At 38.0% G+C, this 26955-nt stretch overlaps 1 protein-coding gene across 10 annotated transcripts in view; it reads right to left on the reverse strand.

Annotated features, from left to right (window-relative positions):
* Positions 1-26955, reverse strand: part of AHI1 (Abelson helper integration site 1) — a 279355-nt gene that overhangs the window by 87400 nt on the left and 165000 nt on the right. For 8 of the 10 annotated variants that reach the window (XM_072643419.1, XM_072643415.1, XM_072643414.1 and 5 more), the window contains one exon: positions 20977-21032. In XM_072643419.1, the coding sequence (XP_072499520.1) occupies positions 20977-21032 (56 nt within the window). Of the gene's footprint in view, positions 1-4191; positions 4339-20976; positions 21033-26955 lie in introns of all 10 variants that reach the window. The other 2 variants (XR_011974556.1, XR_011974555.1) reach the window with 1 other exon arrangement.

Here is a 26955-nt window from a genome sequence, read left to right on the forward strand (position 1 = left end):
TCAGAAAATAGTTGGTAGATTTTTTCAATTTCTATTTTACTCTTTGGCTCTAGCATATCAGGACAGTTTTCCTTCAGAATTTCTTGAAATATGATATGCAGGCTAATTTTGCGATGAATGACTTTCAGGTAGTCCAATAATTCTTAAATTATCTCTCTTTGGTCTCTTTTCCAGGTCAGTTGTTTTTCTGATGAGATACTTCACATTTTCTCCTATTTTTTTCCATTCTTTTGATTTTGTTTTATTGTTTCTTGATATCTCATGGAATCACTAGTTTCTACTTGCCCAATTCTAATTTTTAAGGAATTATTTTCTTCAGTGAGCTTTTGTACCTTCTTTTGCATTTGGCCAATTCTGCTTTTTAAAGCACTCCTCTCTTCAGTGCCATTTTGCCAATTATGTTTTTTAAGGTGTTTATTTTCTTCATTTTTTAAATGTCCCTTTTTACCAAGCTGTGGACTCTTTTCATAACTTTCTTGTATCACTCTCATTTTTCTCCCCAACTTTTTCCTCTATCTCTCTTACCTGATTTTTAAAATCCTTTTTGAGCTCCTCCAGAAATTCTTTTTGGGCTTGTATCCAATTTCACTTATTTTTTCTTTGAGGCTTTGCATGGAGCTGTTTTGACTTTGTTTTCTTTTGAGTTTATGTCTAGATCTTCTCCATCACCACAGTAACTTTCTATGGTCAGGTTCTCTTTTGTTGTTGTTTGCTCACTTTTCTAGTCTATTTCTTGACTTTTAACTTTAAGTTAAAATTGGGCTCTGCTCCCTGGGTGGAGGGGACATTGTCCCATGCTTCTGGTTTTTTGTGCTGCTGTTTTCAGAGCTAATTCTGGAGGTGTTCCATTCTTCCAAGATAGTATGGTCTAAGAAGAGGCGTGGTCCCTCTTCTCCTAGCCTGTGCTCTGGTCCATGAGAAACCACGATCATTCTTCTTTGCCCTTAAACTATGACAACAGCCTTGCTCCCCTGTGACCACAAGGACTAGTTATGCCAGTGCTCTTCTCCAACCTGTGACAGTGACCCAGAATTGTGCATGGGCAGTGCAATGGGTCCTGTACCCAGTGTCAGCAAAGGTCCCCCTATAATCCCCTTTTGACCAGCTGTCTGATCCCCATATTATCCATGGGCTGAAAGCTCCTGAAGCTGATGCTGTAGCTGATATAGCCTCCTCCAGGACCTGGTACAGGTTTGTCTGGGCATGGTCTGAGTTGCATTGCATTCCAGGCCTGACCACCAACCCAGTGAGACAGACTTTTCTTGCCAACCTCCTAAGTTGTCTTGGGCTGGAAAATTGTTTCACTGAAAACTGTTTTTTGTTTTTTTTTTTTTGGTTTGGCCACTCCAGAATTTGATTTGAGGGGTTATTTTAAAGCTATTTGAAAGGGAATTTGGGAGAGTTCAGGTGAATTCCTGCATATACTCTGCCCATTTTGGCTCTACCCCCATAAGTTTTCAGAAAGAGTGGTTAGTAAATCCATTAACAATGAATGCCCAGTGGGTAGAGAACACTGAATTGTCTCTTGTCTTTTTAAGGGAAACTGAAGATAATCTATATCCTCAAGGAGATTATTAAGTCATAGCTTCAGAGTCTAACCCAAAGATTTTAAAGCTGAGGAAACTGAGGTCAGAGGCTAAGTTTCCAGTTTGAGATCATACGGATAGTAAGCAGCAGAACTATAACTTAAATTTAGGTTTTTTAAGTTCAGAGTCATTTCCCATTATACCACTGAGATCTAATGGTAGACACAGGAGGCAGAAACAGAAATAAAATATCAGTAAATACAAATAACAGAAGCAGGGAAACACAGAAATACAAGGGGCAGGTAATTTTAAATATGTATATTTATATATGTGACATATATAAATGCTACATTTCGAGAAGAAAGAAACAATGAGTGACTAGAGCTAAGTAGTTAATTTGGAAAGGTTTCTGGAGAATAGCAGAATGGCAGGAGAAACAATGGGCTGACAAAGAGATAGGATTTTTCGAGTGTTGAGCAAAACAGACTCAAATATAGGTGAGCTAAATATTTTGCTTGTTAAATTCCTGAGGCCTATTCAGGTAGAATGTAAGTCCATGATAGCTTCAACAAAGGAATGTTTTTGGGTGGGGAAATGATGAGAAACAGAAAGAAGCATCCTGAAAAATTGTTTTACTGTCTTAAGAAATATGAATTGTGATATAAAAGAAGATGCGGGGACCAAGATCTTAGCTAGTTAATGACCAGGAATTTAAAGCAACAGATTCGATTCGAGAAACAAAGTCCCTCATAGGGTTTAGATGATGGGCACTGTAGAATAAAAATGACTTTGGAGGGAGATGATTCTTGCTACCATCAATCTGCTAGTGAAAGAGCTACTTATTGCTGAATTATCTGCAAATTGGTATTAAATGAAGCCACTGAATGTATAAGATGCACTCACTAAGTGAAAGGGAAACAGACAGCAGAAAGCCTATCACCAATTCTTGGAGGACATTCACAGTTATCTTGATTTCTTATTCCTTCACTTGTAATCCCTGACTGTCTCTTCCATTCTTCAGACATCTGTGTGTGGCATGTGGGTAGCATGGTTTAAAGTGTGACAGGTGTTTGGAGTTTCCTTTCTCAAGGTCACAGGTGATAGAAAAACCACAGCTTTTAGGCCTCCTTCTACCCAAACCCTCAAGTCCTTTTTTCCCATCCATCCTACTGTTACTTACAGCTCTTTCTCCCAACTGAATGAATAGGGCTTTTTCCCAGGCATAATTTAAAGATTCTCATAGTGCCCAAGTCAACAGAAACCCTGGAAATACAAGCAAAGGTTTATTGTTGGCCTGTTTTGGGTCTCATACAGCATTCCTGGCACCAGCAATTCTGTAACTGTCCTGCCAATCCTCAGCGTTGCATCACTGACACTATATATCTTCTTTGCTTCTACATCTGACCTACTGAATGCTGGTGGAGGAAGTCACACACCAGTGCCAACTAGGTCCACAACAAATTCATATCAAGAAAATCTTACTCTACCTTTAATGGACTATCCCACTCTTCAGTGGTTGCAGCAATATCTTTCTTAACTCCTGAGCACTTCTGTCTTCACCTGATTCTGTCAGCAAATTTCCTCATCTACTTTACTAAAAAACAAACAAAAAACGAACCAACACCACTAAAAAAATCCATACACAGAATGAGCTCTGTTTCTTCATGCTCTCTACTCCATATTTCAGTACTGCTCTACTTTCAAAGCAAAGTTGTACTGATGCCTTTTGTTTTTATATCACAGTCATTTCTGGATATGGTACTCCCATCCTCTTGCCCAGAAGTGAATCCTTCCTCCTAACAAAGAAAAACAGTTAACTAAAACAACAATGGCTGACTCTGACAATAATATTCTGTCCCTAGAGTCTCTACCTCAACAAGAGGTAGGTGTGTTTTGTTATTTTTTTCTTTGGAACCAAGTTTTGTCATTACAGTAACTCAGGGTTCAGCTTCTTTTTAGCCTTGTGATTTACAATTATAGTTTTGTGTATTGTTCCTATGGTGTTGCTTATTTCTTTTTGTGTCAGTTTATACAACTCTTCTCAGGTTTCTAAATTTTATTAAATTCATTATTTATAAATTTGTAAATTGTACTTAATCTATTCAATTCCCAGTCAACAGGCATATTCATCTATATCTTTATTCATATTTTCCTCTTTCACTCTTATCTTTGAGAAAAAAGGTACCCTTTCTTGCAAAGGTTAACCTGAGTGCCTAAACCCTGGATGCCCATCCATTTTCATCTCCTCCAAGAGTGGTCCAATCAGTCATTCTCTCTCTTTTATTTTTATTTTCTCCTTAACTACTTGCTCTTTTCACCTGCTTACAAAACATGCTTAGGTCTACTCCATCCTTAAAAACTCTTTCCTTGATTCTTTCCTCCCACTGAAATTTTACCTTTAGGCTCTTTTACTTTTCAGAGGCTGCTTACTAGGAAGAATCATCTTTAATGGATGCCTCTACTTCCAGACTACTCAATCACTTCCTGCTCCCTTGTAACCAGACTTCAGACTCTACTTTTCAATTGCAAGTACTCTTTTCATTACAATGATAGCTTAATTTCTTAATCCAAGGATCTTTTCTCATTCCTCATCCTTCTTGACCTCTGTGGCTTTTGATACTGTTGACTACCCTTTCTTTAAAAAATTTCTCCTTCCAAGACTTACACGATACTCTCTCCTGAGTCTTCTTTCTTACTGCTGCTTTGCTGGCAGATGACCTATTTCTTGCCCCTTGGTGTGGATTTTTCCTATGACTTTTTCCTGGACCCTCTTTTCTTCTCACATCTGGTCTCTTGGGGATCTCCTCAGTTTCTACAGATTAAAGCACAGTGTCTGGAATGTAGCCAAAAATAAATGTTTGCTGAATGATCAAAGTATCATCTTTACAAAGATGGCTCCCTAAAATCTATATAACTACTTCCAGTTTCTTTCCTGATATCTAGTAATAATTAATGCACCATCAACTTCATGCATGATTTCTTCCACTGTATGTGCTGTAGGTATCTCAAATTCAACTTGTTCAAAATAGAACCTGTTATCTTTCCTACAAAACCCACCCCCTCCTTCAAGCTTCCTTATTTATGTTGACACTACTTTGATTCTCCAGGTCATCCAGCTTTATAATCCCATTTATCCATAACTCTATATTCTCCATCACCTCCCTTTCATATCCCCTGTGCAAGTGGGTAGACTGTGCAAGTTCCTCCAAGGAATAAACATCAAAGGGAGGATTTGAATGCATTCCTTTAAGTAGCCAGTGCTCTTTTCACAGAACTACAATCCCCTCTCCTCAATCCGTCTCCTACAAGAACGGTACAAACATAAATTCCTCGGAGGCAGAGACTGTTTTGTGGGGGGTGGGGTGGGTCTTTGCATCCCCAAGTGCCCAGAATACCTTTCATATACTAGGCATTGATCAATATTTGTTGAATTAAATGGTTAAACTGGTAGACTGGTTAATAATTAGCCTCATTCCCATAGAATCCTTTCTGCTGGCTAACAACACAATAGATCAATAAGAAGAACTGATCAGCATGATACTTCTCCTCTGCTCTCTATAGTTTCTTCTCTAATAAAGTACGGATTCCTTTGCCTAACATTTCAGGTGCTCCATAGCCTCAGTTTTTCTAGTCTGATTCCCTCCATGCAGATTCCAGTTAACCCAGACCATTCTCTGCTTTTCTGCTATTCATGGTGCTTTACCTCTGCTTTGTTAGAAGGCTTCTTCCCAGCCTAGAATGCCTTCACCCCCTGGCCTTGCCTTGCCTTGCCTAATGATTCCTTTCCCAAGCTTTAAAACTCACTTTAATGGCCAATCCCTCCAAGACGCTGCTCCTATTCCTCTTGATAAGTAAGGACTTTATTCTCAAACTTCACGTAGCAGACTCTTAAATAATTTTCTAACAGATTTAAAATTGGATTTTATCACCACCTGTATTCATGTATTATCCCTTAACTACACAGTAAGCAGAGGGTTTATCTAAAAATCTCTATTTCCCGAAGCATCTACCAGAATGTTTTACATACAGTAGGAGCTTGTTAAATGCTTTTTCTATTTGTATTTAAGTTAGTTAATGAATTATTCTACGAGTTTTGTTATTTCTATGCAGATGACTTTGTAATCTATATGGACAGCCCTAGGCTTTCTCTTGTACTCTAGTCAGGCATCTCCAACTGCTTACTGGATACTCCTCATTGTACTGCAGACATTTTAAATTCAAACATGTCCAAAAGAGAATTCATTATCTACCCTCACCCCCAAGCCCACCTCTCTTTTAATCTTCTCTGTCTCTGGTGAGGGTATAATCATCCTTTCGATTACTTAGATTTGCAACCTCAGCTTTATTTTTGATTTTTCATTCTGCCTCACTCCACATATTCAATCAGCTGCCAAGTCTTAATGTTTTTACCTCTATAACATCTTTTGGCATTTGTTCCCGTCTCTTTTCTCATGTGACCACCAAGTGAATTCAGGCCCTTATCATCTCTTCCCAATAGCCTTCTAATTAGTGTCCCTGTTTTAAGTACAATATCTCATTAAAAAAAAATATTCACATTCAGCTAATGAAATAAAAGGCCAACTACTCTTTTAAAACAATTGAAAACTCCATTACCATACTTGGAGAGGAGTAACCTATGTTGTAACCTATAACAGAAGGTTGAAGTTCAACCTTTAAAGTTTAAAATGCTTGCTGTAACCTCATTCTCCAATGCATTCTCCACATAACTGCAACCAAAGTGATTTCCTAAAGGGCAGGTCTGACCATTCCATTCCACTATTCATTAAACTCTTTGAACTCCCCCTTGCATTCAAGATCAAATATAAACTCTTCTGTATGGCTGTATGGCTTTTAACACCTTGCACAGGGGCAGCTAGGTGGTGCAGTAGATTTAGCAACTGGTCCTGGAGTCAGGAGGACCTGAGTTCAAATACGACCTCAGACCCTAATTAGCTGTGTTGCCCTGGACAAGTCACTTAACCCCAATTATCTCCAAAAAACCTCCATCAAACAAATAAAAAACCCTTTACCTACCTTTCCCACCCAACTGAACATTATTCTATGGTCCATTAAAACTGATCTTGCTGGAACTAGCTGTTTCTCACATTCAATACCCCATCTCTCATCTCCATGCCATTGCACTGGAGACAAACTAGAATGTACTTGCTCCTGACTTCAGCCTTTTAGGATCCTGCACTTCCTTCAAAACTCTTCTCAAGTACCATCTTCCTCACAAATCTATCCAGGATCCCTGGCTACTAGGGCCACTCTCTCATGTAAATTTCCCTTGCATATTACTCTTTTATGTACACTGCTGTTTAGTCACACTGTCAAGTCCAGTTCTTTGTGACCCTGTGGACCATACTGTCCATAGGGTTTTCTTCGAAATGATGCTGGAGTGATCTGCTATTTCCTACTCCAGTGGATTATAAGGCAAATAAAAGGTTAAGTGACTTGCGCAGGATCACACAGCAAGGACGTGTCTGAGGCTGATTTTGAATTCAGGTCTTCCTGACCCTAGGCTCAGCACTCTATTCACTGAGTCGTATTTATATATATTGTAAATTTATATTTTCCTTTGAATTCTCAGCACCTGGCACACAGTAGTTGCTTAGTAAATTCTTACTGACTGACTGAGAATAAAATGTGTTAGCAGTTAATTTATGCATCTTCAGAAAACTGCTAGAGGATGATTTAATGGCGGCAGCTTCAGGCATGGTACCAGAAGAAGAACCATTTAGGTGGCTGGGCAGGTAGTAGTTGATGCCTTAAGTAATCAGGAGTCATTTAGCACATGCTTTCTGATAATGATAAATAGCAGTAGAAATTTATGGTCTCTAGTGCAATACTAGGCCATAGTTGAAAATAATGTACACTTACATAGAGATTAATAACTTACCTATAGCTTTCATCACAACAATTCAAAGAAGTAGGTAATAAAAAGGTAAAAATTACCTTCATTCTTCACTTTACACATGAGAAAACAGGCAGAAAATGGTTAAGCAAGCTGTTCAGGGTTGCATAAAATATAGAACTTGCACCTTGAACTCACCTTCCAGCATTAATACTAGTACTGTTTTTCCCATTTTACCACACTGTATTTTAGATAAATCAATATGGTTGGGGAAAAAAAGGAGTAGCTTTTCCTTTCAAGGGTATTGTTTTCTTCTTGAAGACTTCTTCGTACTCTATGGAATCACTGTCCTTTATGGTGTAATGCACCTAGATAAGCACTCACTAAGTGTGGACATTAGTGATGATAGTGATAAGGGAAGCAATGGAGAGACGATGATGAAGAGGGCTATAAAAATAGGTCATTTCTGAATCTGAACTGAAGTTTCCAAGTTTGTTGAGCTAAGTTCTCATTCAAAAATGTCTTCGGAGAAGTCAATTCCAAATTTGCATGAGAAACTCTGAGACAGTGAGAGGGCAACGGGAAAATCTTCTGATGGTTTCAACAAGAACCCCCAACCTCGAGTCTTCCATGTGCCTCGCTTTATCTTCAGTCATCAATCTCTGACCCGACTACCTGCTTCCCCCAAGCCTATACTGAATTAGTATTTGCTCTTCTAGCTCTTTTCACCAAGATTCCATCTATTAATTGGGGAGAGGCAGGAAAGGCAAGGAGAATCACGGAGCATGATGAAACGTATCACAGGAATAGAAAGTCTGGTGTTTTTATCCTGGCATTCAAGTAAACAAACTGAGGAATACTACAAGGAAAGCAAAGCGTTTATTTCAACACTGACTACATGTCAAACACTGGAAATCCAGAAAACACTGTCCCAGTCTTCAAGAAGCACACATTCGGATAGGAGAGACAAAACATAGAGGGCAAGGGTATTTTGTTCTGGGAAGTCACAGGGATAGAGAGCAGACTGACATGACTTTACCAGAAGCAATGGTAGTATTGATTTGATTACTGTTTCAAGAAAAAAGGTGGTAAGTGTGGGGGGAGGGTGTGGCAGGGCAGATTTCAAGACGATCAGAAATGAAGGGCTGGATGGGATGTGAAACATTTTCTGTGCTGGTCTGGTCTGAGGCTGGCCATATATAGTAGGACAATGGTCATTCCTAAAGTTTCCATTTACCAAACTTCCCAAAGCAATCTGTTTCCTAGGTAATTCAACTATAGTTTCAATTTAACTTTTGGTTTTTGGCAGATGAGACAGACTAGTTGAAGCAGCAAGCTACCCTGTGGGAAACACAGGAAGTGGCATGTACTACACCAGTCAAACCACTACCACCACTTAGACCACCACCTCTTATCGGATTGTGGTGGAGACAGCTTGGACTCTGAACACAAGAACCCTGGGAACAGCAGGGGCTCCCAGACCACCAGGCCTGCTGCTATTAGCCTGATCCCTATAGCTGTTATTGAGGGGAGCAATTCCTGAGAAGAAAGGGTTCAACTTCCTTAATACCAACCATTAACCATGATGGTCAAGTAAGCCCAAGATTTTAGGGAATGCTAGTGCCCCACAGATCACCAGTCCTACTCCCAGCTCAGTCCATCCAGTTCTTGAAGCTATTATCCCTTGTGAAGATGCAGCTTGGCAATTGTTTCTGCAGGGATGGCAGTACCAATCACTCAGCCATCACAAAGAAGAGGGTTCTAGATACCAAGGTCTTTGGTCTTATAAATGGCTCAAAGTCAGAAAGAGATAGCAGTAAAAATGACATCCAAGATGCATCACCATCTGCATTTACCTCTGTATACTGTAAGAACCATAGAACTGTTCCATTAGACTTGCTGCTGAAAACTGCTATGTGTGCGATTTCCCCCATTAGAAAGTGAGTTCACTGACAGCAGGCATTGTCTTATGCTATTCTATTTTTATTCACAAGGCTTTGCACATGTAAAGTACTTAATGAATGTCTTTTCATTTACTCATTGCTGTGGACATAAATATCTTCCATTAAAGATCAAGTGTTACACTGATTTCAAAAAGGAATTTTTTGGTCATTCCTTATAACTTTCTAAGTGAAAAAAAAAGCTTATAATGCAGCATAAAATTTTACATATAGGTAAAATTTATATGGGATATATAATCAAAATAATTATTAAGTAGTAAGACATAAAAATGAACTTTATGATTAACATAAAAATTTGGTAAACTTAATGTCTTAAAAAAAACAAAAGCTTTCCTTATACAGAGAGTCGTAAAAATCTAAGTTGCAATTTTAAACTTTAATAGCTTACAATTGCTCTGAGACTTTTGGAAAATGATTAGTAAGAGGCCACTGAGAGTATAAATTACCAGTATCTAAAGTTATCATTGAACAATCTTGGATCTACGCAATTCAGTATTTTTATCAATGAGTTGGAAAAAGGTGTATGTATCTATGCACACCTACATAGACAGATACATCAGATTCACATGTGTACTGTATATGATGTCTATCAGACTAACAGATGACACAAAGCTTGGATAGCTAGTATCACAGATGACAGAATCGAGATTCAAAACAATTACAGAGAATTCATGTAAGTGACAAAAATAAAATGAAACTCCATAGGGATAATTGCAAATTTAGGTTAAAAAGTCAATTGCCTAAGGACAGGGTGGAAGGAAATCTGTTTTGGTAGCAAAGCTTATGGAAAAGATCTGAGGTTTTTAGGTAGGCAAAGCAACTGAAACCTGGGAAACACTGTAAAGTATCCTCAGTTACAAATGTCTTTTATGTGCTCCCCAGAATACAGAATATTCCATGTGGTCCATAGCTGTCTCTGCTGATCTACACTTGCCTCCTTTTCCTCTCCCCTTTTGTTTGAACAAAGAGATCCAGGCCTCAAGGGGATGTTTAAATAGGAATGATAATAACAATAATGATAGTATTCACATGTGTCTTAAAGTTCGCAGTGTTTCACATATGTTATCTCAAATGATCCAGTGAGAGAGGCACTATTATTATTCCTACTTTACAGGCAAGGAAACTGAGGCACAGAGAGGCTACGTGACTAGCCAGAGGCCAGACAGTACCTAAGGTAAGCACTCTGCAATCAAGTTCCATATAAATATTCGCAAGTAGCAGGAACTGGTAAATATTGACCCTAACTTAGGGAGAGGGCGGAACGAACCGCGTTAATGAGCAAAGGGCAGCCAGCGTAGGAAGGCACAACCTGTCGGCCTGGCAAAGAGCAAAGGGGGAACACTTTATCCAGGATTCTGAGGGCCTGTAGGAAACAAACAGCCTTGGACTTCTTGGCCAGCTTCAGGGAACATCAGGAGCTCCGGAAGCTTTGCTTTCTCCCTGTGGTTGGTGTTTCCCTCAATGAATCCACAGATGTGAGCAGGTGTTTCCCGGGGTCACAAGGATGCCTTTGGGGAGGGTGCAGCCTACATATTCAGCATACTTAATGGGTAAAGGGAAACTGAAAAGGCCTGATTGATGGCACTGGGAAAAATGAAAAGGTAGAGCTCAGAAGAAAAGCAAGTAACTGTGAGAATTTATTTTCTCTAGTAAATTTAAACCAAGATTTAAAATTGATAAAAAAAACAACCCAGAACATATGCTAGAATATGATACGAAAAATTAAGTTATACATATTCTTTAACTAAGGGGAAGACCACCTAAGTAAATCAAAGAATCTCACACAAAGGAAAACAATTGCAAATGTTGGTATAAGCACTATACAAAAGCATAAAGCATACCTAAAATATATTTTAAAAGGTGTTTTTCTCCAACTTTTTTAGAAACAAGCTTAAGGAAAGACTTGAATTATCTAGTCTTGGTGAGATCAAACTGTTGTATGTTAACTACTTAAAAGTATTCAGACATTCATAAATGTTTCATGACTGACCATTTTGCATGTAAATTTGGATTTTAAAAAAGATAAATAGGCTTATTCTGAGTTACAACTTTCCTGAAAATGAAAACTAGTTGTTTTATGACTTGAGTAATAAAGCCTTTGAGTTTATCAGTTCCTCCCCACCCTGCAATAGCACACAGGAAGAGAACTGCAATGGGTTTCATTTTATGATTTTTGTGAAGGTACATTCAATCCTGATGGCACATTACATATTATAAACTTTTCCTGCAGCAGATGAATTACTGAAAATAATTTGCCTCTTTCAGGATGCAAATAATGCATGTGGGTTTCTGGATATATGCTGAAAGGAGATGAATGAGATTCTACTTTGAAATTTTGGGAAAAAAATTTCTTACTTAAATATATATGAATATATAAAACCACTAAAATGTTCTAATACTATAATATTATTGTATATGTAGTAGAATTACAGAAAATATTAACTAATGACTTTTGGCTATTGGAAAATCAAAAAGTTTCAAATTAGGTATAGATAACATGTGAAGTTCTGATCCAAACAGTCCAGTGGGTGGTATGGTTTAAACACTACGATCCAAATCAATATTTTTCTGCATGAGTTTAATGAATAATAGGAAAAAACATGTCACAAATATTTTCAGAATGACAAGAAGGTCTAATATTTAAGCTTGGAGAGCTGGGTAGTGCACAATTTTGTCTGAACCTCCCTTTAAGAAACCAAGCAAGACTTTAGGTACAGAACAGAACTAGTCTGTGCAGTTTCTCTGATGGTTTTGTCCAATGTGTGCACGGATACTGAATCATCATTTTAAACCTCAGATCAGGAAAGCCCATTTTACTTTTACAGGATAAATAAAGTAAAACCTATATAAATGGGGACTGTATTTAAAAGTTTTGCATTATTTTCATTTTATATTATATAATATTAAATTGGGGAAGGGGGTTGCATTAAAATCAAGGACTCTTGTAGAAGGTGAAACTTTAACTGAGATTTGAAGGAAGCCAGGGAAGCCAGGAGGTGGGCATGGGGAGGGAGAGAGTTCCAGGCATGGAAGTCAGTCAGGGAAAATGTCCAGAATCTGGAGATGGAGTGCCTTGTACAAGATAAGGCCAGGAGGCCAGTGTCACTAGATTGAAGATTATGTGGAGGTGACCATGTTATAAGAAGACTGAAAAGAGTAGGAAGGGGTCAAGTGTGTAATATGATTATGCCAACATGGATGCCACTTAAATCTGGTTCTTTTGTTTTTATTTTTATCTCTAATACAAATCCTTTTAGAAATCACAAATATGTTTTCAGTGTGGCTTCTAAATACTCATGTCTTATATATTTAACGCAATTTCATGAAAAATGAGGAACTGGTTGTGTACACAGTTCTTCTAATATATTGAAATAGGAAGGGGACATTTGTTTTAAATTTTGTTCCCCGTATAAAAAACATAAAGAGAAGACATGAGAGACACTCACATTTTTTATAAGAGTTTCATTTTGAATTCAGCTGCATTTCCTCTTTGATTTGCAAACAACTTCTTTACTTAAAGTAAACATAGGTGTTCTGTACTACTCAACTTAAAGATTAACTAAGTTTTACACCTGTCTTCCAGGGTTCAGACAGTGACCTTTTCTCTCATTAATCTGAGACTGATATTATGCTTAAATTGCCATAAAGGCAAAAAGCAGGTGCGGCTACTCTTAAAGAGATATAATCCTATTTCAAATGTGAACTACTAAGGATTTATAGACTGTAGGCATATAGTTCTTCATGTATGGTTCCCCCTTCCCCCCCGTCCCCTCACAACAGGAAAATGCTTAAAAAATTGCTCCAAATTACAAGGAAGTGTGTCCTTCAAAAATTCCATTTCTTTTCATTTCAAGTGCTGGTTATTGGCAAAGTCGGGAAATGGTACGGCCTGATGGCCATGGGGACTGAATCCATGGGGGCAGTACCGCAGCACGCTACAGAGTGTTACTTTGGTGGCTGGTGTTTCGTTCTAGTCAGAGGAATGACAGCAGCTGATATTGCCAGAGCAAACAAGAGTTCCCCCAGTCACAAACCCTACTGGGAATTGATATTCTTAGCACAGCTAAGCAGGGGCTTCAAAGCTGTGTGAGCCACCCTCTGCTATTCTTTCTGAAACCACTGCATGGAAAATCTCGAGGGACATTGCTGAAGTGAAGGAAAACAAAGATAGAGCACACATGCCACAGGAATGCTGCCATTTTGAGATTCCGGAGGGTTATTTTATCTGCTGTTGGTAAAATGAATTCAGTAGTGTTTACTAGTTCTCTAACTTGGGAATATTAGTGGGGAAAGGATATTGATCTAACTAGTGAAGATACCAGTTGATATGAATTTGAGGCAAATTGACTTTTTTAAAAAAGGAAAATTCATTAAAAATTCATTTCGTAATTGTGAGCTCCTTGAGAGCAGAGATTTTTTTTTTCTTTTGTTGTATACCTAGTGCTTAGCTCAATGCCTAGGATACAGTAGGTACTGAATAAATGCTTGACTGACAAAGTTAACGGACTACCATGAAGTATTCTGTTGTAATCCCTGATCCCGGAGTTGGAGCCGATATTTGTCATACATATGACCTTGGCCAGATAAATTTTCATAGCAAAACCTTTGGGGGCCATTCTTACGAATGAGATCCATCTGCTCATTGGATCATAGCCTGAAGGTCAGAAGGGCCTTTAGAGGTCACTAATCCAACACTCTCATTTTATTGAAGAAAAAACTGAGCCACAGAAAGATGAAATGAGTTGCTCAATGTCATGCCAGAAATCAGAAGCAGAATGAGGATCCAAACTTGGTCCTTCCACTTAATATATACTAGAGCTAATCAGTAACCTTTCAGCTTGGAGGCAGATGCTGTTTCATGGGGTATCCTCGGCACCTTCCACACAGTAGGTACAGAAGATCTGCTGAGCTCATTCACTGAATTCACCCTTCAGATATGGAAGAGATGAAGCTAAGGAGCAATGGATTGAACATACTGAAAATGGCTAGACAATGAGTATATTCTACTCATTTTATTTTACAATGGCAATGTTAGTTAATTCATCCTCTGATCAAATTGGGACAAGATTAGATGAAGTAGCTCAGCTGTTTTGTGTGGTGGTGTTGTTGTTTACCAATATATGTATGGTTTGAGGGTCACAGACTATATTTGTGATTTCACTGGGACGAGAACATTTCTTCCACTAACATGGTTTAGCAAATTCTTGGCAACTGACAGATTGGGAGAGTTGCCTAAAGTACTGAGAAGTTAAATGACTTGTTTATAGTCTTGCATTCAGTATGCAATGGAGTGACTGGAATTCAGGTCTTCCTGGCTCCCAGATTGGCTCTATATCCACTATGCCATATCTTTATATATCTAGATATCTACAGAAATATTTATGATTGATCTGTTCTAGACTGATATATGAGACAGCTAGGTGGCACGGTAGATAGAGTACCAACCCTGAAGTCAGGACAATATTAGTTCAAATCCAGCCCCAGACACTTACTAGCTGTGTGACCCTGGGCAACCTACTTAGCTCATTTGCCTTAATTCCTTCTAGTCTATAAAATAAGTGGGATAAAAAAATGACAAACCACTCCCATATCTTTGCCAAGAAAATCCCAAATGGGGTCAGGAAGAGTCAGACATGACTGAAACAATTCAGTTAACAAGAGTGATAAATAATTTTCACTTTCTATCCAGTTTCACACTCTTAGCAAATGACTTCCTTTCCTCCTACTTTACTGAAGAGAAAGTGTTTCTTCAAGGTAAGTGTTCCCAACTCAACTTCTCACCTTCGGAAAATAACAACATAGCCACCACCCTCTGTTCTGGTCTATCTTTCTCTTTTGTTCCAGTAGATGAGATTTTTTTTTTGGAGGGGGAAGGGAAGGTAATTAGGGTTAAGTGACTTGCCCAAGGTCAACACAGATAGTAAGTATCAAGTGTCTGAGGTTGGATTTGAACTCAGGTCCTCCTGACTCCCGGGCCAGTGCTCTATTCACTGCACTACCTCAATGACCTGTCAATGGGGGAGATGAAGTTGTCTTCCTCCTAGACCAAGCTGATCTCTCTGTAACTTTGATCCCCACTCTTCATGTCTTCTCCAAGACTTTGCTTCTTCAGTCTTTACCCATCTCTCATTAGTAGGCATTATGGTGGAGGGGAAAGAACATAGGATTTAATCCCAGAGGACTTGTGCTCAAATCTCAGCTCTACTACTTACTGCTTTTGAAAATGTGAGTGAGTCATTTAACATCTCACAAACTCAGTGTCTTCATTTGTAAAAAAGGTTGAAACACGTGTCCCTAAATGATGTTTAAGCTCTTTCCCTCTATTGCTTCCTTTCCCCCATATGCAAATAAGTCAGGTGAACTTCATATCCTAAATGCTGGCATCCCCTAGCCCTTCTTGGAATGACTTTATTCTAATGGGGGAGATAAGATATAGATATATAATATGTTTGGGATGTTTGGGAGGGAGGGTACTGGAAGGTGGAGGATCAGAAAACGCTTCAACGCAGAAGATGGTGCCTGAGCTGCATTTAAAAGGAAGAGAACTCTGTGAGTTAGAAGTGAAGAGAGACTGTCTTCCTGGAATACAAGACAGTCCGCACAAGAGCAAGGAGGCAGAAAATCGAGAGTCCTGAGTAAGTTTGGCTAGATCAAGGAGAGCAGGAGGGGAAGCAATATCCATCAGAATTGGAAAGGCAGGTGGGCAGTAGGATGCAAAGATCTTTTAAAAGGTAAACAGCACAGTTCATATTTTATCCTAGAGGTTTATATTTTTATGACAGATGACTCCCCAATTTACAATACTGGAATTGTACAACACTTCTAGATATCTCCACCTAAATGCCTTGTTGTCACTTTAAAATCAACATGTCCCAAACTAATTTCCTTCTCTTGAAACTACCCGTAGTCCTAATTTCTTTATTTCTGTTGATGATACCATTATCCTCTAAATCATTCAAGTTCCGTACCTTGGAGTCACCTTGGCCACTTGTCTCTCCAGTATAGTAATGTGGAAAGAATCCTGGCCATGGAGTTACACAGCACTGGATTTAAACCCCTGCCCCTTGCTCCTAGTACTTGCACGACCCTGTACAAGCCACTGAACTTCCATGGATCTCAGTATTCTCATAAATAAAATGAGAGGCTGATCTAGATGGCCTTGGAGGTTACTTCTGGCTCTAGATACAGGGGTGTGCTGGTGCCAGACTGTATGAGCTGTTACATTTTTCAATGTGAACTTCCAATCAGGAGTTATTTATTATTTTGTTGATTATCTACCAGGGGTGGGGAACCTGAGGTGTCAAAGCCACATGTGGCCCTCAAGGTCCTCAGGGGAGACCCTTTGACTGAATCCCAACTTCACAGAACAAGATTTTTCGGTGGGACTACACGTGAGGATCTAGAGGGCCACATGTGACCTAGAGGCCACAGGTTCCCCACCCCCAAGCTAGACTGGAGAAAATGCTATTAAATCAGATTAAACTTAAAAGCATGTCTTGTCAGGGAGCTGGTTGTAAAATACCAGCATGCTGTTGTCTACATCAATGATCTGATGGTCTTTCAACGCCCCTAAACCATCCAATCGGCCAACAAATCCTGTTGCTTCTATCTCTTCTGTATCTCTAATATGTGTTCAGGCCTTCATTATCACCCCTGAACTACTGCAAAAGCTCTCCTTGTCTTTTTGCCTTTAGTCTTTCTCTTTTCAGAGCTGTCAGATGAATCATCTGATCACAGATGATGACCAGCCTTCTGTTGGTCTCCTTCTTTCTACCAATTACATACTCTGGTATTCAAGTTCTTCGAGGCTTCTTGAAAAATAGTTCCTAATTACTATTACTGAAGATGATGTAAACCCAAGAGCTCTGGGAATAGCCCTACTTAACTGAATCCTGTGGCCATCATGAAACGGAGAAACCCCTAATGGAGAAAGGGATGATCGTCACAACCAATGCCAGCACCAACAGCTGACCAACTACCACTGAAGGGCAGGTAAGCCCAGGAGCCCTACAAACAACAATGCCCCCACACTCCCTGTTCTGCTCTGATCCCTTCATTGAGAGGAACAGCCCTTAGGGAGAAAGGACCAGTCATCTCTGACATCACTGTCACCAACTACAGATCTACTGTCATAGATGGGTCAGGTAATACAGCTTACCATTACCTCTATTCAAGCAGCAAGTACCCTGAGACAGACAGGAGGCAGATGTGCCAGACAGGCCTTTGATTCTGGTAGAGGAGGCACAGGACCCTGAGCCTTAGAACCCCCCAAATCACAGACTTTCCAGCCACAATCTCTGATTCAGGCTTACTTCCTTTCATTTACTCAATGTTCCAGCCAAACTGAATATTACCCTCTTATCTGGGCTTCTGAACTTTTGTACATCCTCCCTTCCCATCTTTGTCTATTAAAATACTTCCTTCAAGGCACAGACCATGAAGACTTCCCTGATCTTCTCTCCCTGATACTTTTCTTCTATTGCCATCTTTTTGGAAATCTATGCATGTGTATTACACTCATCTTTCTCCCCTCTCCAACTCTCCTCAATTAGATGTAGGGACAGGATTATGTTTCATATCATCGTTTGCTCTTCAGTGCCCTGTAGAGAAAAGGAAGATCAGGTCTAGGATGGCTTCATCTGAAGGGATGTGTGACTGTAAGTTGGTACCTGAAGTGGATAAAGGTAGCTATCCTGGGTGGTAGAAGGAATCCTAGGAGTGGACAGAATGTAATGTACACATTATTAATGTAAACAGTGAGTAGACTCTGCTAGAGCAGCTTGTTTATATTTGGGAGTTGTGGGATACAAGGTTGGAAAGGAAGACTTGGGCCAGTGTGTGTGTGTGTGTGTGTGTGTGTGTGTGTGTGTGTGTGTGTGTGTATGTGTATGTGTGTGTGTGTGTGTGTACGTGTGTGTGTGTGTGTGTGTGATTGCTGGTCTAGATACTGGAGGAATTCAGAGGAATACAAGCAATATTCATATTCTATGACCATCATGACATTTAAAAATTATTACATAAAGGGGACTTGAGAACAAAATAAGATAATTGGGAAAAGATGACTGAAATGTAACTATCTAGTATGAGATATCTTGCAATAATAATGATAACAAAATGCTCAAGACACTTTCTCTGGCTGTCCCTCATGCCTGGAATGCTCTTTACCCTTTACTGCCTCCTGACCTCCTTCACTTCCTTTGAGTTCCAAGTGAAATCTCTTCCTTTACTAGAAGTCTTGCCTCTGCATATTATTTCCTATTTCTCCTTATATGGTTGACCTTATAAATATCTGTTTGCATGCTAACTTCTCCCGTTAGACTATAAACTCCTTGGGGGCAAAGACTGTTTTTTTCTCCTTTTTGCATCCCCGGCACTTAGCACAGTGCCTGGCACATAACAGGGACTTAATAAATGTTACTGATTGATCGACACAGCACTTTAAAGTTTGTAAATCAATTTACATACATTATCTCATTTGAATTTTCCAACACTGACGTGGTGGAGTGTAAGTATCATTAGTCTCATTTTACACCTGGACATTCTGAGGCTTAGATTAATTTATTTGCCCAAGGTCATACAACTATTAAATTCCAAGAGGCAGAATTCAAAGCCAAGTTTTCCTGACTTAAATACAAGCACTTTATTTACTCCATTATTCACTATCCACTGCTTCCTCGGAGTAGAAATAATATTAGTTTAAGCAACGTGGGCTAATAAGTTAACATAACAAAAAAAAATTACCAAAAAAGACAATACCTACATTATTAAGTATTACATTTTTTCTTTCTTAATAAGAGTATACCTGAGATCAGGAAACTATTATAAAATGCTACTGCTGTTACTTCCCAGAGTTTCAGATAAATATGATCTTTATTTGATTATAGCCCTTAAGCATTTAATAAGCATGGGGATCCATAATCTGCCTAGAGGGAAAAAAACACCCTGCCAGGTTCAACTTTACTAACTCCTGTAACACAAAAGGAAAAAACAGAAATACAAACACAGCTGCCACTTAAAAAAAAGTCTATAGGGATTTTTAAAAAATCAAATGTATATTAAATAACAGAACTACTGAGAACATTATTCAAATACACTCCCAAATCATTCTGACCTATGGTTGACTTAATTTTCAACATTCAAATTCATCATTTAAAGAATAAATTTTATATAATATTAAGATTTATATAACATTACTATTTTAACATTAATATTAGCATTAATATTTTCATTATTTATTTATTTCCTTCCTTTTCATGAGAAACTTTCAGTTGTCTGTGATAATCATGTCAGCCTTTGCTTTATTCTCACAACCCCAATGCAAAAGCACATATTAGCCTCAATTTAAATATGACCTAGCTGCACTAGCCAACTAACAATTCTGTGTGCACAGCTTTTCCCCTCTTGTCTCGATGTCTTTGCACCAGCTGAAATACTCTGTCTGCTTCCTCAAGTTAACTTCTTTGATTTCCTTGTTTCTTTTAAGACAGATCAAACCCCTCCTTCGGCAGGAGGCCTAATCCATCTGTTAGCCCACCATCCCTTCCTCAACAGCTGTTTGTGTCTTCCCAATGGAGATTCCCTTCTACCTACTTTGTATATATCTTCTCTTTACTTAGTAGCTTACACATTACCATCCCCATGAGAAGAAAAGCTCCTTGAGGGCAGGAACTGTTTTAATATTTTTTGGTTTGCCTAGATACACTGCCTGGCACAGAGTATTTAAGGGCTTTAAAATGGAATAATTACACATGCAAATATTAATCATCAATTTTAAATCTCAAGAAAAGTTGAACAGAAAGTCTTTCAATTTCTTAGAAAAAGATTACCAAGTTTTCCTCATAAATGAAATATCATGGCAACTGGAAATTACAAGTCTTAATAATGTGAAAGAAATTAAAAACCAGAAAATATTTAGGGAAATAAGAGGTACCCAATTCACTGTGTCCTAGTATCTGACAAATAATGTAATGTAAGTTCAAGGAATTCTGCAAACAGAAATCCAGATGTCAAAATAAATGGGAAAAAGATGACTTTTTAGCTATCTACCCTCACATGTATATAAATTTTCTCTTCTTCCTTCTTTATTATATTCCATACTACATAATTTAAAATGTAAGTAATTTAAAAATAAAATAAATGGATACTGGTAATATGTGGAGCCATTAAAGAGACATGACACTCCATAATGTAAAAAGTAACTATAATTTTATAATAAAGTAATACATGTATGTGATATTGTTATTATTACTTAAACATATAAAAGGCATGAAAAATCATGTTATTTTTAAACTAGTCAATCAGTGGAAATAATGATGAAATATATAAAACAAAAGGATTGTATTTTAAGTGTAAATGGTTTGCAAGAGAATTTGCATTTTCCCTGCATAAAATGTTTTAAATATTTGAAATGCATTCATATTTTAGTGTATTAATTAAAGTAAGTGATTGGGAAAATGATGACAAGGCATTACTCAACTACTTACTGTTGGAGAAATGGAAAAAATTTCAGGGGAAAAATGGTTCATTTTCTTAAAAGTGATGAAAAACTTTTGGCTTTAAAAGAGGGAAAAGGATATAGAAAATGCCATTTATAGTTTTGCACCAGTTTTTGAAATGCTGATGTAGAATGGCTTACCATTTGCAGCGCGCTTGATGGTACTCGTGTAGGTTTTCCTACTGGGCTGAAACCTCCTGTGAAAAAACAAGGCTGTGAATTTTTGCTTATTATTCTTAACCATTAATAGTTATTTTATTTTGAAAACATAATGTTAGTCAGACATATCTCACAAAGCTCTCATGATAAAGAACTCATGCAATAGCAGCTTTGAAAGCTGTGGTCATGGATCCTTTAGTCAGTAACAGTCAGAGGGTTTATCTCACTAAAGATCTGACACCAGGTTATAGCTAATCCAATACTTCCATTCAAATGGTTTGGAGCAATAGTTTAAACACTGTTCACATGCTGTCTTATGCTTAAAACTGACACTATTATCTCAGCTTAGTTGTCTTTCTTTCATAGAACGGTTGAAATTCTGACTTGAGGACACAAAGTTTTCAGGCAGAAATGATCACAAAATGTGTGAAAGGAATTACTTCCTTATTTTGTCAAAAAGAATAAGTACCTCTATTCAGTATTCCTCTTTGATCATCAGACTTCCTACCACAATATATCTTGCTGTTTATTTTATTCAATCACCATAGAGTGCTTTTAGAAAAATAAGGACTTTTAATTCTCTCCTTTAGAAATGATTACATTGATGGTTAAACTCTGGAAAATTCTTTCATCATCTGCGGATTTTTCTTTTTCTTTTTTTAGGTTCATGATAGCTTTTATCATATTTCTTTTCAACAATGGGCTATTTAAAAATAGAACAAATCTCTTATCTGTATGGATTTGGATTGAAAGTTTAGTTCAAGTTGAGGGTGAAAATGAGATCTCAGGATCACACTTTCCTCTTCAGTCTTTGCCCATCAATAGACCAACATCTCATATATGAGTCAGTGGTCTGTTAACATAAGGCTCAGGACTTCAATAACAAAGGGTGGAAGTGAAAAAATAAAAGACTGTTAAAATGACATATTGATTTCAAAAATAAAACATTATCCTTAACAATGTTATATTTTGACATAATATAAACATAAAATATTATAAAATATAGTTCTTCAACTTAAAAACACATAACTCACTTAAATATAAATATATTAATATTCAAAAGAAAAAGGTTACTTTTATTCATGTAAATGATCTGACTTTTGATTAGCTTAATAATAGTATTTTATTATATACAGAGAGTGGGGGGGAGAAAGGGAAGGAGAAGGAAAAAGAAAAGGATAGGAAGAGTGTACCTTAGGAGGGTAAACAGGATGGTGGGCAGAATTAAGACCATGTAATATAATAAACAACTGTGAGAACTGGGGATACTAAACCAGGATATTCCAGAGATACCTGAAACTCAAAATGTCTAAAATATAACTCAATATCTCTCCCCTTTCCTATTTTTCTTTAAGCCATTAAGTTTGTAACGTCAAATTTATAGTTGAATCTTCATGGTCTCCAGGCTGTTGCATGAATAAGACACTCCACCTCTCAGCTCTAGCCACTTCCGTTGACTGTCCCCCATTCCAAAACACTCTCTCTCCCTCCTCTGCTCCAACTACTGACCTCTCTGGCTTCCTTTAAGTCCCAACCAAAATCCCACTTTCCACCTCTTAATTCTAGTGCTTTCCCTCTTTTAATTACTTCTTATTGATGCTATCTGTAGCTTGCTTGGCATATATTTGCATGCTGTCTCCCTCAATAGATTGTAAAGCTCCTTGGGAGGAGGGTCGGTCTTTTGCCTCTTTTCCATCCTTAGCACTTAGCACACAGTAGACACTTAATGAATATGTGAATGAAGATAATAAAAATAATAGTACTTTAAGCTTTTCAAGGGATATGTGCTATACTATAGTACTATAAATTTCCCTTTAGGGCTTCAATTAAAAATGATACTGCTGCAAATCTTGAAATATGGCAGCCTTCTAAGAATCAAAGTTATGGGCAATTCTAGAGTTAATGGAGAAATGAATGCTGGGTGGAAACATAATGTAATACATTTCCAATGATGACCTATATGCAAGAATTGGTATAAAGGGCTGGTAACATTTGAGGAATGTAAGGCCAGACACTGAAGGAAGAGCAAACAATGAAAGCGCAACTGAATAATCTGAGTGCTGCACTGATATCCATGAAATGGAAAAAGACAGAGAGCAAAGCCTCGGTGTTACTCTTATGGAAGGAGAAGATTAAGAATCGCACAGCATGAGGAGTCAGGAATGGGTTGTAATCTCACTGATGGAGGATATGTCCATATCAGGGAGATCTCAGATCTCAGCAGAATTAAAGAAATTATGTCATGTAACCTACAGAATTGCCATAGGTTGAACTTATACCTACACCTCAAAACACACACACACACAGACACAGACACAGACACACACACACACAGACACAGACACACACACACACACATTTTTAGTATACTAAATGAAAAGACAATTTGCATATTTTATTTTTTAAATTTAATTTTAAAAATCATTAAGTATCTTAATCATGTAAAACACTGTAATATGTTATACACATGTATGTATATGTATATGTGTAAATAATTAGGCAAATGTAAATAGATAAATATACAATCCCCTCTACACATGTGTGTATATATTTATATGTAAACACATATAACTACATACATATATATAAATATAAGAAAGAGAGAGACAGAGAAAGGGAGAGGAGGGGATAAGAGAGGGAAGGAGGAAGAGAGAGAGAGAGAAAGAAAGAAAGAAAGAAAGAAGGGAGGTTGAAATTATTTTGAAAGAGGTATTAGCCACTGGGACAACCTGGGAAAGGTCTCTTGAAGAATGTAGGCTTTGAGCCCAGTCTTGAAGGAAGCCAGAGAAACTAAGAAGCAGAGGTAAGGGACCAGAGCATTCTGGGCATGGGAAACAAAGCAATGTATCTGAAGGATGGAATACTGTACTTGAGGAAATGCAAGTCAGACAGTGTATGTAGCTCGATCATAGAGAGTATAAAGGGGTATTAGTTAAAAGAAAGCTAGGAAAAATTGGAAAGGTCAAGTTATAAAGTTTTAAATGTCAAAGAAAGAAAATTATATTCAATCCTGAAAACAACAGAGAGTCGCTAAAATTCACTGAAGGAGTGTGGGGTGTCAGAGCTACACTAGTCTGGAGAAATCACCTTGGCAGCTTCGTGGAGGGCAGATTGGAGCTGGGAAATACTGGAAGCATGTAGAACAGCAAGAATACTACTGCAATAGTCCTCTCAAGAGATAAAGAGGAACTGGTCTAGGTTTGTGGCTATATGAGCAAGGAGAAGAGAAGGCACAGGAAAGGCCAAAGTAGAACCAATACATTCTCCTGACTTGGTTTTTCTCCAGGAACCCCAATTCTGCCGCTCCTGCCCAATCCTGCTTTTCAGTTTCCTTTTATGTGTTGTCATCTCCCATTAGAACATAAGTTCCTTGAGGGCAAGGACCTTTTTTTCTGGCTTTATTTGTATTCTCAGCCCTTAGCATAGTGCCTGTTATGAAGTAAGCACTTAAAAAAATTTGTTGATTTGACTTGTATCAATCAATGTAAGTTGCAACTATTATTCTAATATGTAATCACTATCCCACTCATCACATTTTCATCTCTCCTCCAGCTCTGCAAGACAGCCTTTCCCCCTTTCCTATCCATTCTTTCATCTGAGGATCGTGGGTCACATGTCATTAAAAAAACTGAGAACATTTTCCAAGAGCTTCGTCTTCTTCATCTCACGTGATTAGACATCTTCTCTCACTATTTTCTCCTTTACCCATCCCACATGAAGAGTTGGTCCTTCTCTTTGCCAAGGTAAACCCCTCTATATGTACCCTTGATCCCATCCTCATACTGTTTTCTCCAAAAAGACTATCCCTTTCTCCCCCAACCCAATAATCTCTTCTTATCTATAGGCACCTTCCTTGCTTCCCATAAACTTTTATCTATTCTTAAAAAAAAACAACTTGATTTTGTCATACTTGCTCTCATTCTGTACCTCAGGATCTCAATTTCTTCATTTGGGAAATGAGGGCAATACCCTGGATGATCTCTCAGGTTCTTTCTAGCTCTAAAATAGTACTATTCAATTAAATTGTCCTGTTAAGTTAAAGTACAATAAACACATACAATGAATATTGGGACTCTGGGATAGGACCCCTCCCATCATGATATTCCAACTACAGTACCCACTAGATCCACAGGACATATCAATGGATGACTGTATTAGAAGAAGGCATATTTGTTTTGTGATGAAGTTTTCTATTAGTGTTCTGGAGCAGCTGTCCAGAAAAGATAATTTTGCATCTTTTCTGGCAATGCTCTTAAATTCACTGTGATAATAAAGTATTTCTGTAGGCTTCCAGATGCTGGCTCCACTTCAGTAAGTCATTATAAGAATGTTCATATTTTTTGGCAAGCATTACAAATGCTTTGCTTTTCAGGAAATTAACAAGTTTTCCACATCCAAGTCTGTCTTCTCCCTCTTCCCAGGGTTTGTTTTCCTCCTGTACAAGACTTACTTGAACAATAGACTACTGCATGCTTTCTTTAATTACTGTATTTAACACCTCAACACCTATAACTTAGGAACTTGAACCAAGAAAATATAGAAAGAGACTGCATTTACCAGTGCCCAAACTATCATATCACATGCCACATTTTAACCTTACATTTGAGTCCAGGGATCTGACTCAATCCACTATCATGAAGTATTTATTAGATGCACCTTGGGCACATATATGGGAGAGAATAGGCTTGCTATGTTCTTTTTTTCATGTATCTCTTTGGAGAGTGAGCTAAATTTCAGGCAGTATGACAAAATCTTTTTATGGCTCCCCCAAAAGGTGCTAAGCTAGGATGGAATTGATGCTGTCAACCTATGGCTACAGAGACTTGAAGGAAACCTGCTACATTGTGCCTAAGAAAATATTCATAAAAGAAAGAACAATGTCTGTTTCCTAGGCCAAAGCTTTGTAATTTTAAGTACAACACTGAAGAAAAAAAATTGAAGCCAGGAATATGTTAATGGTTTCTAACATCCTCCGAAGTCTCATTCAATCACAATAAATAAATAAATATCAGAAAAGTTAGTGTCAAAACTTTATTCGACAATTATTACCAGTGTTACAAGAAAATATGTAATACGCCTTCAAATACAAATACCTTGACCTCATTAAGATACCTTTGCTCAAGAGATGAAAAGCTAAAAATATGAAATGCAAAATTACAATTTCAATCAGTTTTCATCCATTCATTCACTCGCAGAATTTCAAGGTTGGTAGGAAACTCAGAAATTATATTATATTACTATACAATTGTTACATGACTGAATGTCACCTCTATAACATTCCTTAAAAGGGATCACTGAGGTTTTGGATGAAGACCTCTAATGAATGGGAATTCATTGCCTTCTGGGAGAGACCATTCTTTTCATGGAGAGCTCTTTTTTGTCAGGAAGCTTGTCCCGACATTGAATTTAAATCTGCTACCCAAGCTTCTCTCCACTGTTGCAAGTCATGCCCTCTGGAGTCAAACAGAACAAGTCTAAGCCCTCCAAATACCTGAAGACAGATGTCATCTTCCTTTTCAGTCTTCTTCCAGGTAAAACATTTCCTAGGTTCCCTTAATCAATATTTATGAGGCACAATCTTGAAATTCTGCTACCATGTCCTCTTTTGCCTACCTCCCATGAAAGGGGCAGCCTTATTCCTTGGCAAGTCTGACCCAGCTACCTGTAGAAATGATCCCATTCCTTTGTCCTCCAACAGAAGTCTTCTTCAGTCATCACCACCTTATTTTCCTCAGTCTCTCCCCATTTACTAGTTGCTCCTTTATTGTCTACAAACATGCCCATGTCTCTGCCATCCTCAGAAACCTCTCATTTGAGCCATCCATCCCCACTGTCTGTCACCCCATATCTCTTTCCTTTTGTAGCTGTGAGAAAGTCATTTATAATAGGTGCCTTCACCTTCTTTCCTCTCTCTCTCTCTTCATTTTCTACAGTTCAGCTTCTATTCTTATCTAAGTGAAA

Source organism: Notamacropus eugenii, chromosome 2, assembly GCF_028372415.1.
Source record: "Notamacropus eugenii isolate mMacEug1 chromosome 2, mMacEug1.pri_v2, whole genome shotgun sequence".
Taxonomy (NCBI): domain Eukaryota; kingdom Metazoa; phylum Chordata; class Mammalia; order Diprotodontia; family Macropodidae; genus Notamacropus; species Notamacropus eugenii.